A 13,025-nucleotide genomic window follows, 5' to 3' on the forward strand; every position below is an offset into this window, starting at 1 on the left:
TTTTTGTAGTGTGTGTGTGGGGTTTGTGTTGTTTTACTGTTTTATAGAAATTTATATTTGTCATATCACAGGTTCCACCAATTCTGCAGTTGACTCTTAAAAAAATTTGTTTATTAGTTTCAGTGGGGTCCATTCCATATCCAACTCATTCCAATTTTTTTTTCTTTACACTCAATTTTGTGATAGAATAGAATTAGAAGTATTAGAAGTATTATGTTTTTAGGAGGGAACAAAAAGCAACTTTATTTTTTCGTAATTGTTGTGCTGTCACGAACGAACAATAATAAATCTAACTTATAACCATCCAAAATGAAGAGGTATGGGAATGAGGGAGGAAAACATTGTGGCTTTTGGACAATGAGTGCCAACAATAACAAGGTTTATCCCTACTGGCACAGTGGCACATTGTTGGCATGGGTATGGGTTGTGAGTCATTCCTCCTCTGAAAGTATGATCTGCCTGCACATGGGGTTCATGGGGTGGGCGGTACTTTAAGGAGCCAAGTGAGGATAGGAAGCTAATGGGTGCCATCAGAGTAGTGTTGATTTGTTTGGTTAGGGAGTTATAAACATGATATAGTATGTGTGTTGCTATTGAGACCGTATGGTGGATGCCATTCAAAGGCTGCTACTCCTCCCGTGCTGGTGCTAAGGAGAAAAGTGGGCGCCATTTCTAGGTTTTTGTAAGTGAGTTGTAAAAACGGCATTTTGCTTATTATTACGGCAGTATAATGATTAATAATTATGACTGCAATTGTCTAACTTTCAACTTTCACGTCATTACTTATAGTAAGACAATAAATTAATAACAATAGTGGATCCAAAATCCCCCCGAACGCGCATGACTGCACCATTGTCTAGTGCAAAGAGGTCCTGCGTCACGTATGACGAAAAAACACGTCATCCGTCGTTAACGGGTTAATTATGTTATGATTATTATTATAATTATTATTATTATTAACATCATGTTTATTATCATTATTATTATTATTATCATTATCATCATCATAATTTTTGTTATTATTATTATTATCATCATTATTATTATTATTATTATTATTGTTTATCGTTATTATTATTTTATTGTTATTTTATTATCTTGTTATTGTTATTATAATTATTGTTTATTATTATTATAGTTTTATTCTTTCATTATTCTTTTTATTCTTTTTATTATGATTTCCTTTTCTTTCAGTATATTATGAATGTATTTTGTGTTAATTATCGTGTTATTTTTATAATATTTAATTGAAATATTTACGTTGAATAAACCAATATATATATATATATATATATATATATATATGTATATATATATATATATATATATATATATATATATTTTTTTTTTTTTTTTTTTTTTTTTTTTTTTATTATTATTATTATTATTATTATTATTATTATTATTATTCTTATTTATTATTATTATTATTATTATTATTATTATTATTATTATTATTATTATTTATGGATTCTTAATTAATTAATTGATTAATTATTTTATGATTATTATTTATATTATTACTATTATTATGATTATTACGATTATTAATTATTATTATTATTACTAATTAATAATTATTTAATTGATTGTGTAATCATTATTATTTTTTTATTATTATTATTTATAAATTCTTGATTAATTGATTGTTTTTTTTTTTTGTATTATTATTTATGTTATTACTTTTATTATGGTTATTACGATTATTAATTATTATTATTATTACTAATTGATAATTAATTAATAATTGCGTAGATATTATTGATTATTATTATTATTATTGTTTGTTATTTTATTATGAGGAAGAGGAATAAACTTTCTAATTACGTTTGTTAACGTCTGTTTTTTTTATGTATTTTTTTTTTTTTTCATTTAATTATTTTTTTTTTTTTATCTTTTATTTTATGTATTTATATTTATTTATTTTTTTTATTGTATTTATTTTTATTTTTTATTTTTATTTATTTATTTATTTTTATTTTTTATTTATATTTATTTATTTTATTTTTTAGATTTTTTATGTTTTATTTATTTCTTTATTTATTTTATTTATTTATCTATTTTTATTTTATTTATTTTATATATTTAGTTATTTTTATCTATTTATTTTATTTTTTTATTTATTTATTTTTTTATTTTATTTATTTTATATATTTTTTTATTTTATTTATTTAATATATTTTTTTTTTCCTTCCAGGGAACAATGGCGCCAGTTGGTGACGCAAGAGACGTGACGTCACCGTCTTCCCCAGTGACGTCACGTGACTCCCCCATGACGTCACGTGACTCCCCCGTGACGTCACCCTCCTCCCCCGTGACGTCACCGGCCTCGTTCGCGCCAAATGACGTTGGAAATGTTGGGAATGGAGATGTAATTATGGTCTTGAAAGAGAGATTGACTTTCTTGGAGAGTGACAACGCCTTCTTGAGGCTGAAGTTACAGAAGGTAAGTTGGTTTTGCCGTTGCTAAGGGAAAAAAAATAAAACAAACAAACAAAAAACGTTAGATATTTTGAATTGTCAAGACCGTTATTCAAGCCATTATTAAAACCGTTAATGATTTTAAATTATGAAAACCGTTATGCATGTCATTAAAACCGTTAAAGGTTTCAAATTATTAAAACCGTCAATGATTTCAAATGATTCAAACCATTAATTATTTCAAATTAAAAAAACCGTTAATGATTTCAAATTTTGTAAAGTTTTATTTCGTATTATCATTATTATTACTGTTATAGTCATTACAATTATTATAATCATTATCATTATCATGGTTTCTATTATCATTATTCTCTTTCGCCAGGCCGAATCAATGGAAAGAGAGAGAGACGAAGAAGAAGAAGGAGGAGGAAGAGAAGGAGGAGAAGGAGAAGGAGAAGAGGAGAGAGGAAAGATAAAGAAAACGGGAGACGAAGAAAACGGGAATAAGGCCGAGGGAGACGAAGAAAACGGGAATAAGGCCGAGGGAGACTTCGCTAGAATGGCGGGAGGCGGACAGCAGTGTTGTCAAAGGTGCCAGGAGCTGTTGGCAGAGAAGGAGGTGTTGTTAGACCAAGTGGCGCAGTTGGAAGCGCAGTTGGAAATGTTCACAAAGGAAGGAAATGGAGGAGGAGGAGGAAGAGGAATAGGAGAGAAGGAGGAGGAGAAAAGAGAGGAGGAAGGCGAAGGAAGAGAGGAGGAGGAGGAGGAGGAGAAAAGAAAGGAAGAAGGCGAAGGAGAAGAGAAGAAAAGCGAGAAGGAGAGAGGAGTAGAAAAAGAAGGAAGAGAAAGAGAAGAGGAAGGCGAAGGAGAGAAGAAAAGCGAGAAGGAAATAGGAGTAGAAAAAGAAGAAGAAAAAACGGTAGACGTCACGACGGCCGTTAAAACCGTTAAAAGGCCCGCCAAAACAGAAGATTCGAAACAGCAATCAGGTCATCACAGGTCAAGCGACGTCGACTTGGGTCATCTCCTTGACCTCTGTCAGCGGAAGTTGGAAGTTCTGGAGAGAGAAAATAATGAACTTAAGGTAAGGTTTTTTTTCTTTCCTTTCTTTCTTTATTTATTTATTTCTCTCCCTTTCTCTGTCTTGTTTTTTTTTCTCTCTCTCTCAGACTTTCTCTCCCTTTCTCTTGTTTTTCTTTCTCTCCCTTTTCTCTCTTGTATTATTTTTTCTCTCTCAAACTTTCTCTCCCTTTCTCTTGTTTTTCTTTCTCTCCCTTTCTCTCTCTTGTTTTCTTTCTCTCCCTTTCTCTCCCTTTCTCTCTCTTGTTTTCTTTCTCTCCCTTTCTCTCCCTTTCTCTCTCTTGTTTTCTTTCTCTCCCTTTCTCTCTCTTGTTTTTTTTCTCTCAAACTTTTTCTTTCTATCTCTCTTTCTCATCTTCCCTTTCTATATTTCTCTTTCTCATTCCCTCTTTCTCATTCTCTTTATCTCTTTTCTCTCTCTCACTCACTCACTCACTCACTCTCCCTCCTTCACTTACTCTCTCTCTCTCTCTCTCTCTCTCTCTCTCTCTCTCTCTCTCTCTCTCTCTCTCTCTCTCTCTCTAATAGTAATAATTATCATTATTACTATTATTATTATTGTTATTATTATTATTATTATTATTATTATTATTATTATTATCATCATCATCATTATCACGACTAATAATTGTTATTATCATTATCACTTGTTTTGTTATAAATTTCCCCATTATTCTTATCATTCTTATTCATCCATCCATCTATCTAACCATCCATCCATCCATCCATATCCATTTATCTAACTATAATTAATGATTAATTATATATAATAAAATCCACCCATCCATCCACCCACCCACCCATCTATCATCCACCTACCTATCTGTCTGTCTGTTCATCCACCCAACCATCCATCTATCTAACCATAATTAATAATTAATTATATATAATAATTATAATAATTCGTCTATCTTTTCATCCAACCATCCATCTAATCATCCATCCATCCAATATTATTATCATCATCATCATCATCATCATTATCACGACTAATATTTGCTATTATTATTATCACTTATTTTCCCATTATTCTTATCATTCTTATCCATCCATCCACCCACACACCCACCCATCAATCCATCCACCCATCCATCTAACCATCCACCCACCCATCCATCCATCCATCCATCCATCCACCCATCCACCCATCAGTCCATCCACCCATCCAACCATCAATCAATCCACCCATCCATCTAACCACCCACCCACCCATTACTATTATTATTATCGTCATCATCATCATTATCATCATCATTATCACTTATTTTGTTATAAATTTTCCCACTATTCTTATCATTCTTATCCATACATCCATCTATCTAACTATATTTAATAATTAATTATATATAATAAAATCCATCCATCCATCAATCTAACCATCTATCATCCACCTATCTGTCTATCTGTTCATCCATCCATCCACCCACAGGACCAGTACCGAGCCATTATTTAATTAACCATTAATTGATTAATTAATGATTAATTAATAGTGATTATCATCATTATTACTATTATTATTATTACTATTATCAAACCAGTATATTATATTATCTAACCACCCACCCATCAATCCATCCATCCATCCATCTAACAATCTATCTAACAATCTAACCACCCACCCATCTATCTAACCTATTCATCCACCCATCCACCTAACCCTCCACCCATCAATCCATCAATCAATTCATCCATCAATCAATCCACCCACCCATCAATCCATCCATCCACCCATCTAACCATCCACCCATCCACCTAACCCTCCACCCATCAATCCATCAATCAATTCATCCACCCATCAATCCACCCATCCACCTAACCCTCCACCCATCAATCCATCAATCAATTCATCCACCCATCAATCCACCCATCCACCTAACCCTCCACCCATCAATCCATCAATCAATTCATCCACCCATCAATCCACCCATCCACCTAACCCTCCACCCATCAATCCATCAATCAATTCATCCACCCATCAATCCACCCATCCACCTAACCCTCCACCCATCAATCCACCCACCCATCAATCCATCCACCCACCCATCAATCCACCCATCCACCTAACCCTCCACCCATCAATCCACCCACCCACCTAACCCTCCACCCATCAATCCACCCACCCATCTAACCATCCACCCATCAATCCACCCACCCATCCACCCATCAATCCATCCATCTAACCCTCCACCCATCAATCCACCCACCCATCAATCCATCCATCCATCCATCTAACAATCTATGTAACAATCTAACCACCCACCCATCTATCTAACCTATTCATCCACCCATCCACCTAACCCTCCACCCATCAATCCATCAATCAATTCATCCATCAATCAATTCATCCATCAATCAATTCATCCACCCATCAATTCATCCACCCATCAATCCACCCACACACCCTCCTTATCTTATCATTCTATCCATCCACCCATCCATCCATCTATCTATCTATCTATCTATCTATCCACTCATCCATCCACCCACCCATCAATCCACCCACCCATCAATCCACCTAACCCTCCACCCATCAATCCACCCATCAATCCATCCACTCATCCATCAATCCACCCACCCATCTAACCCTCCACCCACCCATCTAACCCTCCACCCATCCACCCACCCACCCACCTAACCCTCCACCCATCCACCCACCCATCAATCCACCCACCCACCCATCCATCCACCCATCAATCCACCCACCCATCTAACCATCCACCCATCAATCCACCCACCCACCCACCCATCAACCCACCCATCCATCCATCCACCCACCTTCCACCCATCAATCCACCCATCCATCCACCCACCCACCCACCCATCCATCCACCCACCCATCCACCCATCCATCTAACCCATCCACCTAACCATCCACCTAACCCTCCACCCATCCACCTAACCCTCCACCCATCAATCCACCCACCCATCAATCGATCCACTCATCCACCCATCCACCCACAGGACCAGTACCGAGCCTCGGAGAAGGAAAAAGCGCAACTTCGAAGCAACATTCGGAAGGTGAGTGCCACTTGGTTCGAGAGGAAGGCCGGAGCTGCAAGTGGAGGAGGAGGTGGAGGTGGAGGAGGAGGTGGTGGAGGAGGAAGTGGAGGAGAAGGAGGAGGAGTGGAAGGAATAGGGGGTTGTGGTGGTGGAATTGGAGGAGGAGGAGGAGGAGATGTTGAAGGAGGAGTTGAAGGAGGAAGAGGAGGAGGAGGAGGAGAAGACGAAGGGGATAGAGGACTTGACAACAAGGTCTTCCTCGAGGCCGAGAGGAAGAGGAAGAAGGAAGAAGAGGAAGACTTAGACGCCAAGGAAGAGGAAGAGGAGGGAGAGAAGAGGAAGAGCAAGAAGAAAGAAGAGGAAGAGGAAGAGGAGGAAGACAGTGATGAAAACAAGAAGAAGAACAAGAGAAACGAAGAGGAAGAGGAGGAGGAAGAAGAAGAAGAAGAAGAAGAAGACAAGAACAAGAAGACACAGAAGAAGAAGGAAGAAGAGTTGGAAAAGGAAGAAAACAGCGACGAAGAAGACCAGAAGAAAAAGAAGAGTAAAAAGAAGAAGAAGAAGGAAGAGGAAGAAGAAAGAGCAGCGAAAGCCAAAGAGGAAGAAGAAGAGGAAGAAGGACGACAAGCCATTTTGAGCAAGTTGCAAGACCTACCTCGTCTGCTGGCCGAGGTATCGTTGCAATCATACAAGCTGCAACTAACGGAGCGAATGTGCACCGAACTGCGCAAGCGGGTCAAGCAATACGAGAACGTCATCGACGACCAAGAGGTCATCCTCAAAGACCTCGAGGACCAGCTCCAGACCTACTTCTTGGATAACCAGAGGATGGCACAACAGCTCTCGGCCTTTGGGAAACTCTTCGAGGAGCTGGAGCTTTCGGAGAGGACGACGGCGGAGAGGTTGGTGGGTGGAGGAGGAGGAGGAGGTGGAGGTGGAGGTGGAGGTGGAGGAGGAGGGGGAGAGAAGGTTTCTGGAGGTGGAACAGGAGAAGGAGGAGGTGAGATTGCTGGAGGGGTTGAGGGAGAAGGAGAAGGAGGAGAGGGAAGAGGAGGAGGAGGAGAAGGAGAAGGAGAAGGAGAGGGAGGAGGAAAGGGAAGAGTAGGAGAAGGAGGAGGAGGAGGAGAAGAAGGAGGAGGAGGAGAAGAAGGAGGAGAAGGAGAAGGAGAGGGAAGAGGAGGAGAAGAGGTTCAAGAGGGACGTCCCCCTGGAGACTCGACCTCCCCCTCGACCTCGACCTCGTCCTCCACGCCCTCGACCTCCACGCCCACGACCTCCACGCCCACGACCTCCACGCCCTCAACCTCCTCCCCCTCAGCCTCCTCCCCCTCGACCTTGAGCGTGAGCAGAACCTACACCAAACTCCGCGACCTCATCCTCGAGAAGAAATCGCTAGTCACGGAGATCGAGCGGCTGCGAGTCCTCAACGTGGAACTCCAGCGACGCGTCTCGACCCAGGAGGAGAGGCTGGAGGGCGTGACGGACGCCCTCCACTCCACTTGGCTCGTCGTCTCGAACATGAAGGACGAGCACGCCAAACTCCACACCTCCGAGTCGATCCTCCGCTACGAACTCAAGGGCAAGAGGGAGCTCCTCCAGCGGCTTCGGGAGGAGCTGGAGTGCTCGAGGGACCAGTGGCACCGCATCCGCCGGATGACCCTCGAGGGCGAGGTGGAGTGGGCGAGTCTCCGGCAGGAGTTGGCCGAGAGGCGGAGGCTGGCCCAGCGCCGCGCCGATGGACACGGAGGAATCGAGGAGGAGGAGGAGGAGCTAGAAGGAGCGACCGCCCTCCCCACCCCGCCCCTCCCGCTACCCCCTTCCTCCTCCTCGAACAACTCGTCCTCGACCAAGTTCGAGCCCCCGGTGGACCTCCTCCTCGACATGGCGCTCGAGTACGGGGTCGTAGATGCCGATGGCGACACTGCGACCGGGATAGTCGCCGCTATGGACGGCCAGGACATGCACGCCTCGAGGCTGAGGGAGCTCGAGGACCAGTGCTCGTACTTGTACCACAAGCTCGTGTCCTCCACCTCCCGCTCGCTCGCTCTCGCCTCGAGGCTCTCCGCGCTCCACCAGCAGTACGGGGACGAGGATGACGAGGACGACGAGGATGACGACGATGAGGATGACTATTACGAGGAGGACGAGATGGAGGAGGAGGAGGAGGAGGAGGAGGAGATGGAGGAGGAAGAGGTGGAAGAAGAAGGAGGAATAGGAGGAGGAGGAGATGCGAGGAGGGAGGCTGGAAGAGGAGGAGGAGCAACAGCTGGAGGAGGAGATGAGGAGTCTCGAGGAGGAGCTGGAGGAGGAGGAGGAGCAGCTGCTGGAGGAGGAGGAGGAGGAGGAGGAGGAGATGCGACCTCCCAGAACCTCGAGTCCGACCAGGAGAGCTTCGACACCGCCTACGTCAGCGAGGACACCGGCTCCTCCTCCAGCTTGGCGTCTCCAGCAACAGGAAGTCGTCCTCGAGAAGCAACAGGTCACCCTCCAACCTCAACCTCAACCTCATCCTCCACAACCTCAACCTCGACCTCGTTGCCCCTCGTCGTCCTCGACCCGCCACTCCTTCAAGAGGACGACCTCAGCAAGCGCCTCATCAACATCCTGCCGAGAAAGATCGAGATTCTCCGCCTCGAGAACGAGCGACTCACGACTCGGTTGCAGGTCGTGATGGAGGAGAGGCGAGTGCTGGCCGAGAGGCTGCAAAAACAAATGCAAAAACAACAACAACAACAACAGGTCGAAGTCGGAAACGTACCACTCGAAGTCGGAAACCTGGAAGTCGGCGCTGAAAGTCTCGAGGTCGAAGTCGGAAGTCTCGAGGTCGGAGTCGGAAACGTACCACTCGAGGTCGAAGTCGGAAGTCTTGAGGTCGGCGTCGGAAACCTCGAAGTCGGCGCCGAAAGTCTCGAGGTCGAGGTCGGAAACCTACCACTCGAGGTCGGAAACCTAGCACTCGACAGAGAAGGAGAAGAGGCAACGAAGAGAGAAAAGGAGGAAGAGAGGGAGAAGAAGAGAGAAAAAGAGGAAGAAGTAAAAGACAAGAAGAGAGAAAAAGAGGAAGAAAGAGAGAAGAAGAGAGAAAAGGACGAACAAGAGCGAATAAAGATGGAACTGGAGACGGAGAGAAGACTAAGAAAAGAACTGGAAGAGAAATTGAATCATTTAGGAAAATGCGTCGACGAACTCAAACTCGAAAGAAACGGACAGGTAGAGAGAAGGAAGGAAGGAGGAGGAGGAGGAGGAGGATTAACGAAAATTAACGATTGTAGGATCGAATTAATTGACTTTATTAACGAAAATTAACGATTGTAGGAGTGAATTAACGAGAATTGCCTTGATTAACGATTGTAGGATCTGATTAATTGACTTTATTAACGATATTTAACTATGTTAGGATCGAATTAATTATTTTAGGACCTGATTAACGATTGTAGGATCGAATTAACGAGGATTAACGATTAATTGACTTTATTAACTAATTAATTAATTGACTTTATTAACGATTGTAGGATCTAATTACTTGACTTTATTAACGATATTTAACTATGTTAGGATCGAATTAATTATTTTAGGACCTGATTAACGATTGTAGGATCGATTTAATTGACTTAATTAACGATAATTGGCTTGTTTAACGAGGATTAACGATGGCAGGATCGAAATAACAAGGATTAACGAAGGTAGGACTTAATTAGTGCTAATTAACGAGAATTGGCATGACTTGCGAGAATTGGGAGGATTAACGATTAAGGATCTGATTAAGGAGGGTAGGACCTAATTAATTGACAGGTAGAAAGAAGGGCAGAGGGAACTGAATTCATTAATGATAATTAACGATTGTAAGATCTAATTAACGATAATCAACGATTGTAAGATCTAATTAACGACAATTAACGATTGTAGGATATAATTAATCGACCTAATTAACGATTGTAGGATATAATTAACGACAATTAACGATTGTAAGATCTAATTAACGACAATTAACGATTGTAAGATCTAATTAACGATAATCAACGATTGTAAGATATAATTAACGATAATCAACGATTGTAAGATCTAATTAATGGTAATCAACGGTGGTAGGAGCTAATTAATCGGCCTAATTAACGATAATTAACACGGATAGATATGATAGGAGAAAGGAACTATCCAGTGAATGAAGTAGAATTTAGAGAGAAACGATAATTAACGATAATAAACGATAATTAGAGAGAAACGATAATTAGAGAAACGATGATTAGCGATAATGAACGTCATTAACCCAAAGTCTCATTAACCCAGAGCATGAAGTGTGACTAATATATATATATATATATTGTAGGTGTTTTACCCTTGTGTTGTTGTTGTTTTATTTTGTGATGTTTTTGTATTTCGTGTTTTTCTCTTTCTCTTTTTCTTTCATTCGCTTTCTATCGTTTATCTTTTTCTCTCTTGTTTTTTTTTTCTTTCTTTCTTTCTCTCTCTCTCTTTTGTGTTTCTCTCTCTCTTTCTTTCTCTTCCTCTCTCTCTATCTCTCTCTTTCTTTCTTTCTTTCTCATTCCCTCCCTCTCTCCTCTCTCTCTCTCTTCCTCTCTCTCTCTCTCTCTCTCTCTCTCTCTCTCTCTTTTCCTCTCTCTCTCTCTCTTTCTCTTTCCCTCCCTCTGTCCTCTCTCTCTCTTCCTCTCTCACTCTCTCTCTTTTCCTCTCTCTCCCTCTCTCTCTTCATCTTTATCTTTCCCTCCCTCTGTCCTTCTCTCTCTATCTCTTTCTTCCTCCCTCTCTCTCTCTTCCTCCCTCTGTCCTTCTCTCTCTCTCTCCCTCTCTCTCTCTCTCTTTCCCTCTCTCTCTCTTTCCCCCTTTGTCCTTCTCTCTCTATCTCTTTCTTTTTCTCTCTTTTTGATATAACAAAACAATAAATAAATATAAATATAACATGACTTTTATTTTCTTTAGTTTACCCGAAATATTTTCCGTTTTCTCTTTTTTTTATTTGAGTGTCCCCTGAAAATTCCCCGTTTTCTTTTTTTTAGAAATTGTTTGTTTGTTTTATACTAATATTAGGAATGATATATTAATATTTTTGTGTTTGTTTGTTGTGTGTGATATTAATCATTTGATTTATAAATCGTAATGACCTGTTTGTTATTAATCTTTCTCTCTCTCTCTTTCTCTATCTATCTAACTCTCTTGATCTGTACTTCTCTCATTTTCTCTCTGTCTCTCTTTCTCTCTCTGTCTATCTATATCTCTTTCTCTCTCTCTTGATCTGTAATTCTCTCTGTATCTATCTATTTCCCTCTCCCCCCCCCCCTCTCTCCTCCCTACCTCTCCCTCTCGCTCTCCCTTTCACTCCCTCTCTCCTCTCCTTATCCCTCTCCCTGCCTCCCTCCCTCTCTCTCTCCCTCTCTCCCCCTCTCTCTCTCCCTCTCTCCCCCTCTCACCCCTCCCTCTCTCCCCCTCTCCTCTCTTCCCTCCCCCCCTCTCTCTCTCCCTCTCTCCCCCTCTCCCCCTCTCTCTCCCTCCCCCCCTCCCTCTCCCTCCCCCCCCCCCCTCTCTCTCCCTCTCTCCCTCTCTCCCTCCCCCCCTCCCTCTCTCTCACTCCAAATCCCGTTTTCTGTTCGCCACTTCTGATCTTCCCGTTTTCTTCCCAGATCATCGAGGCGGAGGAGAGACTCAAGAAAAAGGTCGAGTCCCTCTGCCAGCGAGAGAAGGAATACTCGACTCTCAAGGACGACCTCGAGTCACTCCGGGAGAAGTATGAGGAGAGGGGGAACATCCTGAGGGCGGCTAATGAGAGGGTTGGGCAGGTGAGAGAGAGGGAGAGAGGGAGAAAGAGAGGGAAGGAGAGAAGGGGTCTTGTTAATAAGAGAGAGAGAGGGAGAATGAGAGGGAGAGAGAGAGAGAGAGAGAGAGGGAGGGAGGGAAACATAAAAACATGAGAGAGAGAGAGAATAAAAGGAAGAGCGAGAGAGAAAGAGAGAGAGAGAGAGAGAGAGAGAGAGAGAGAGAGAGAGAGAGAGAGATAATAAAAGGAAGAGAGAGGAGAGGGAGAGAGATAATAAAAGGAAGAGAAAGAGATAAAGAATAAGAGAGAGAGAAAGAGAGAGAGAGAGAGAGAGAGAGAGAGAGAGAGAGAGGAAGACGGAAAGGGAGAGAGAGAAACAGACAGAGACGTAGAAACAAAAAACAAGCAAATAATTTTTTTTTAATCTGAAAATGACATATGATTTAATATATTTATTACTATTTAATATATTTAATTTATCATTATTATTAATTCATTTAATAGAATTTAATTTAATTTTCTTCCCAGCTGGAAAACAGCGCCAAAGAGTCACAAAATAAATTGCACTTGGCAACTGTACAGGTAAGTTGCCGGTTTGTCTCTTTTTATTATAATTATTTTTATTAATATTATTGTTTTTATTGTTTTCATTATCATTATGTTTATTATTATTATTATTATTATTATTATTAATGTTATGATTATTTTGATTATTATTTTTATATATGTTACTATTATTATTATTATTGCTATT

At 41.1% G+C, this 13,025-nt stretch overlaps 1 protein-coding gene across 1 annotated transcript; it reads left to right on the plus strand.

Moving 5' to 3' along the window:
- Positions 1-357: 357 nt before the first annotated feature.
- On the plus strand, positions 358-12,853 carry LOC122244348 (uncharacterized; the record flags this gene model as incomplete). The annotated part of the gene is made up of 6 exons (XM_086535714.1): positions 358-417; positions 2,198-2,446; positions 2,804-3,505; positions 6,463-9,711; positions 12,138-12,293; positions 12,800-12,853. Coding segments are annotated over exons 1-6 (4,470 nt in total), but the record flags the coding sequence as incomplete, so codon positions are not given.
- Positions 12,854-13,025: the final 172 nt, after the last annotated feature.

Source organism: Penaeus japonicus, unplaced genomic scaffold (assembly GCF_977035675.1).
Source record: "Penaeus japonicus unplaced genomic scaffold, GWHDUDI00000001_assembly GWHDUDI00002338, whole genome shotgun sequence".
Lineage (NCBI taxonomy): Eukaryota > Metazoa > Arthropoda > Malacostraca > Decapoda > Penaeidae > Penaeus > Penaeus japonicus.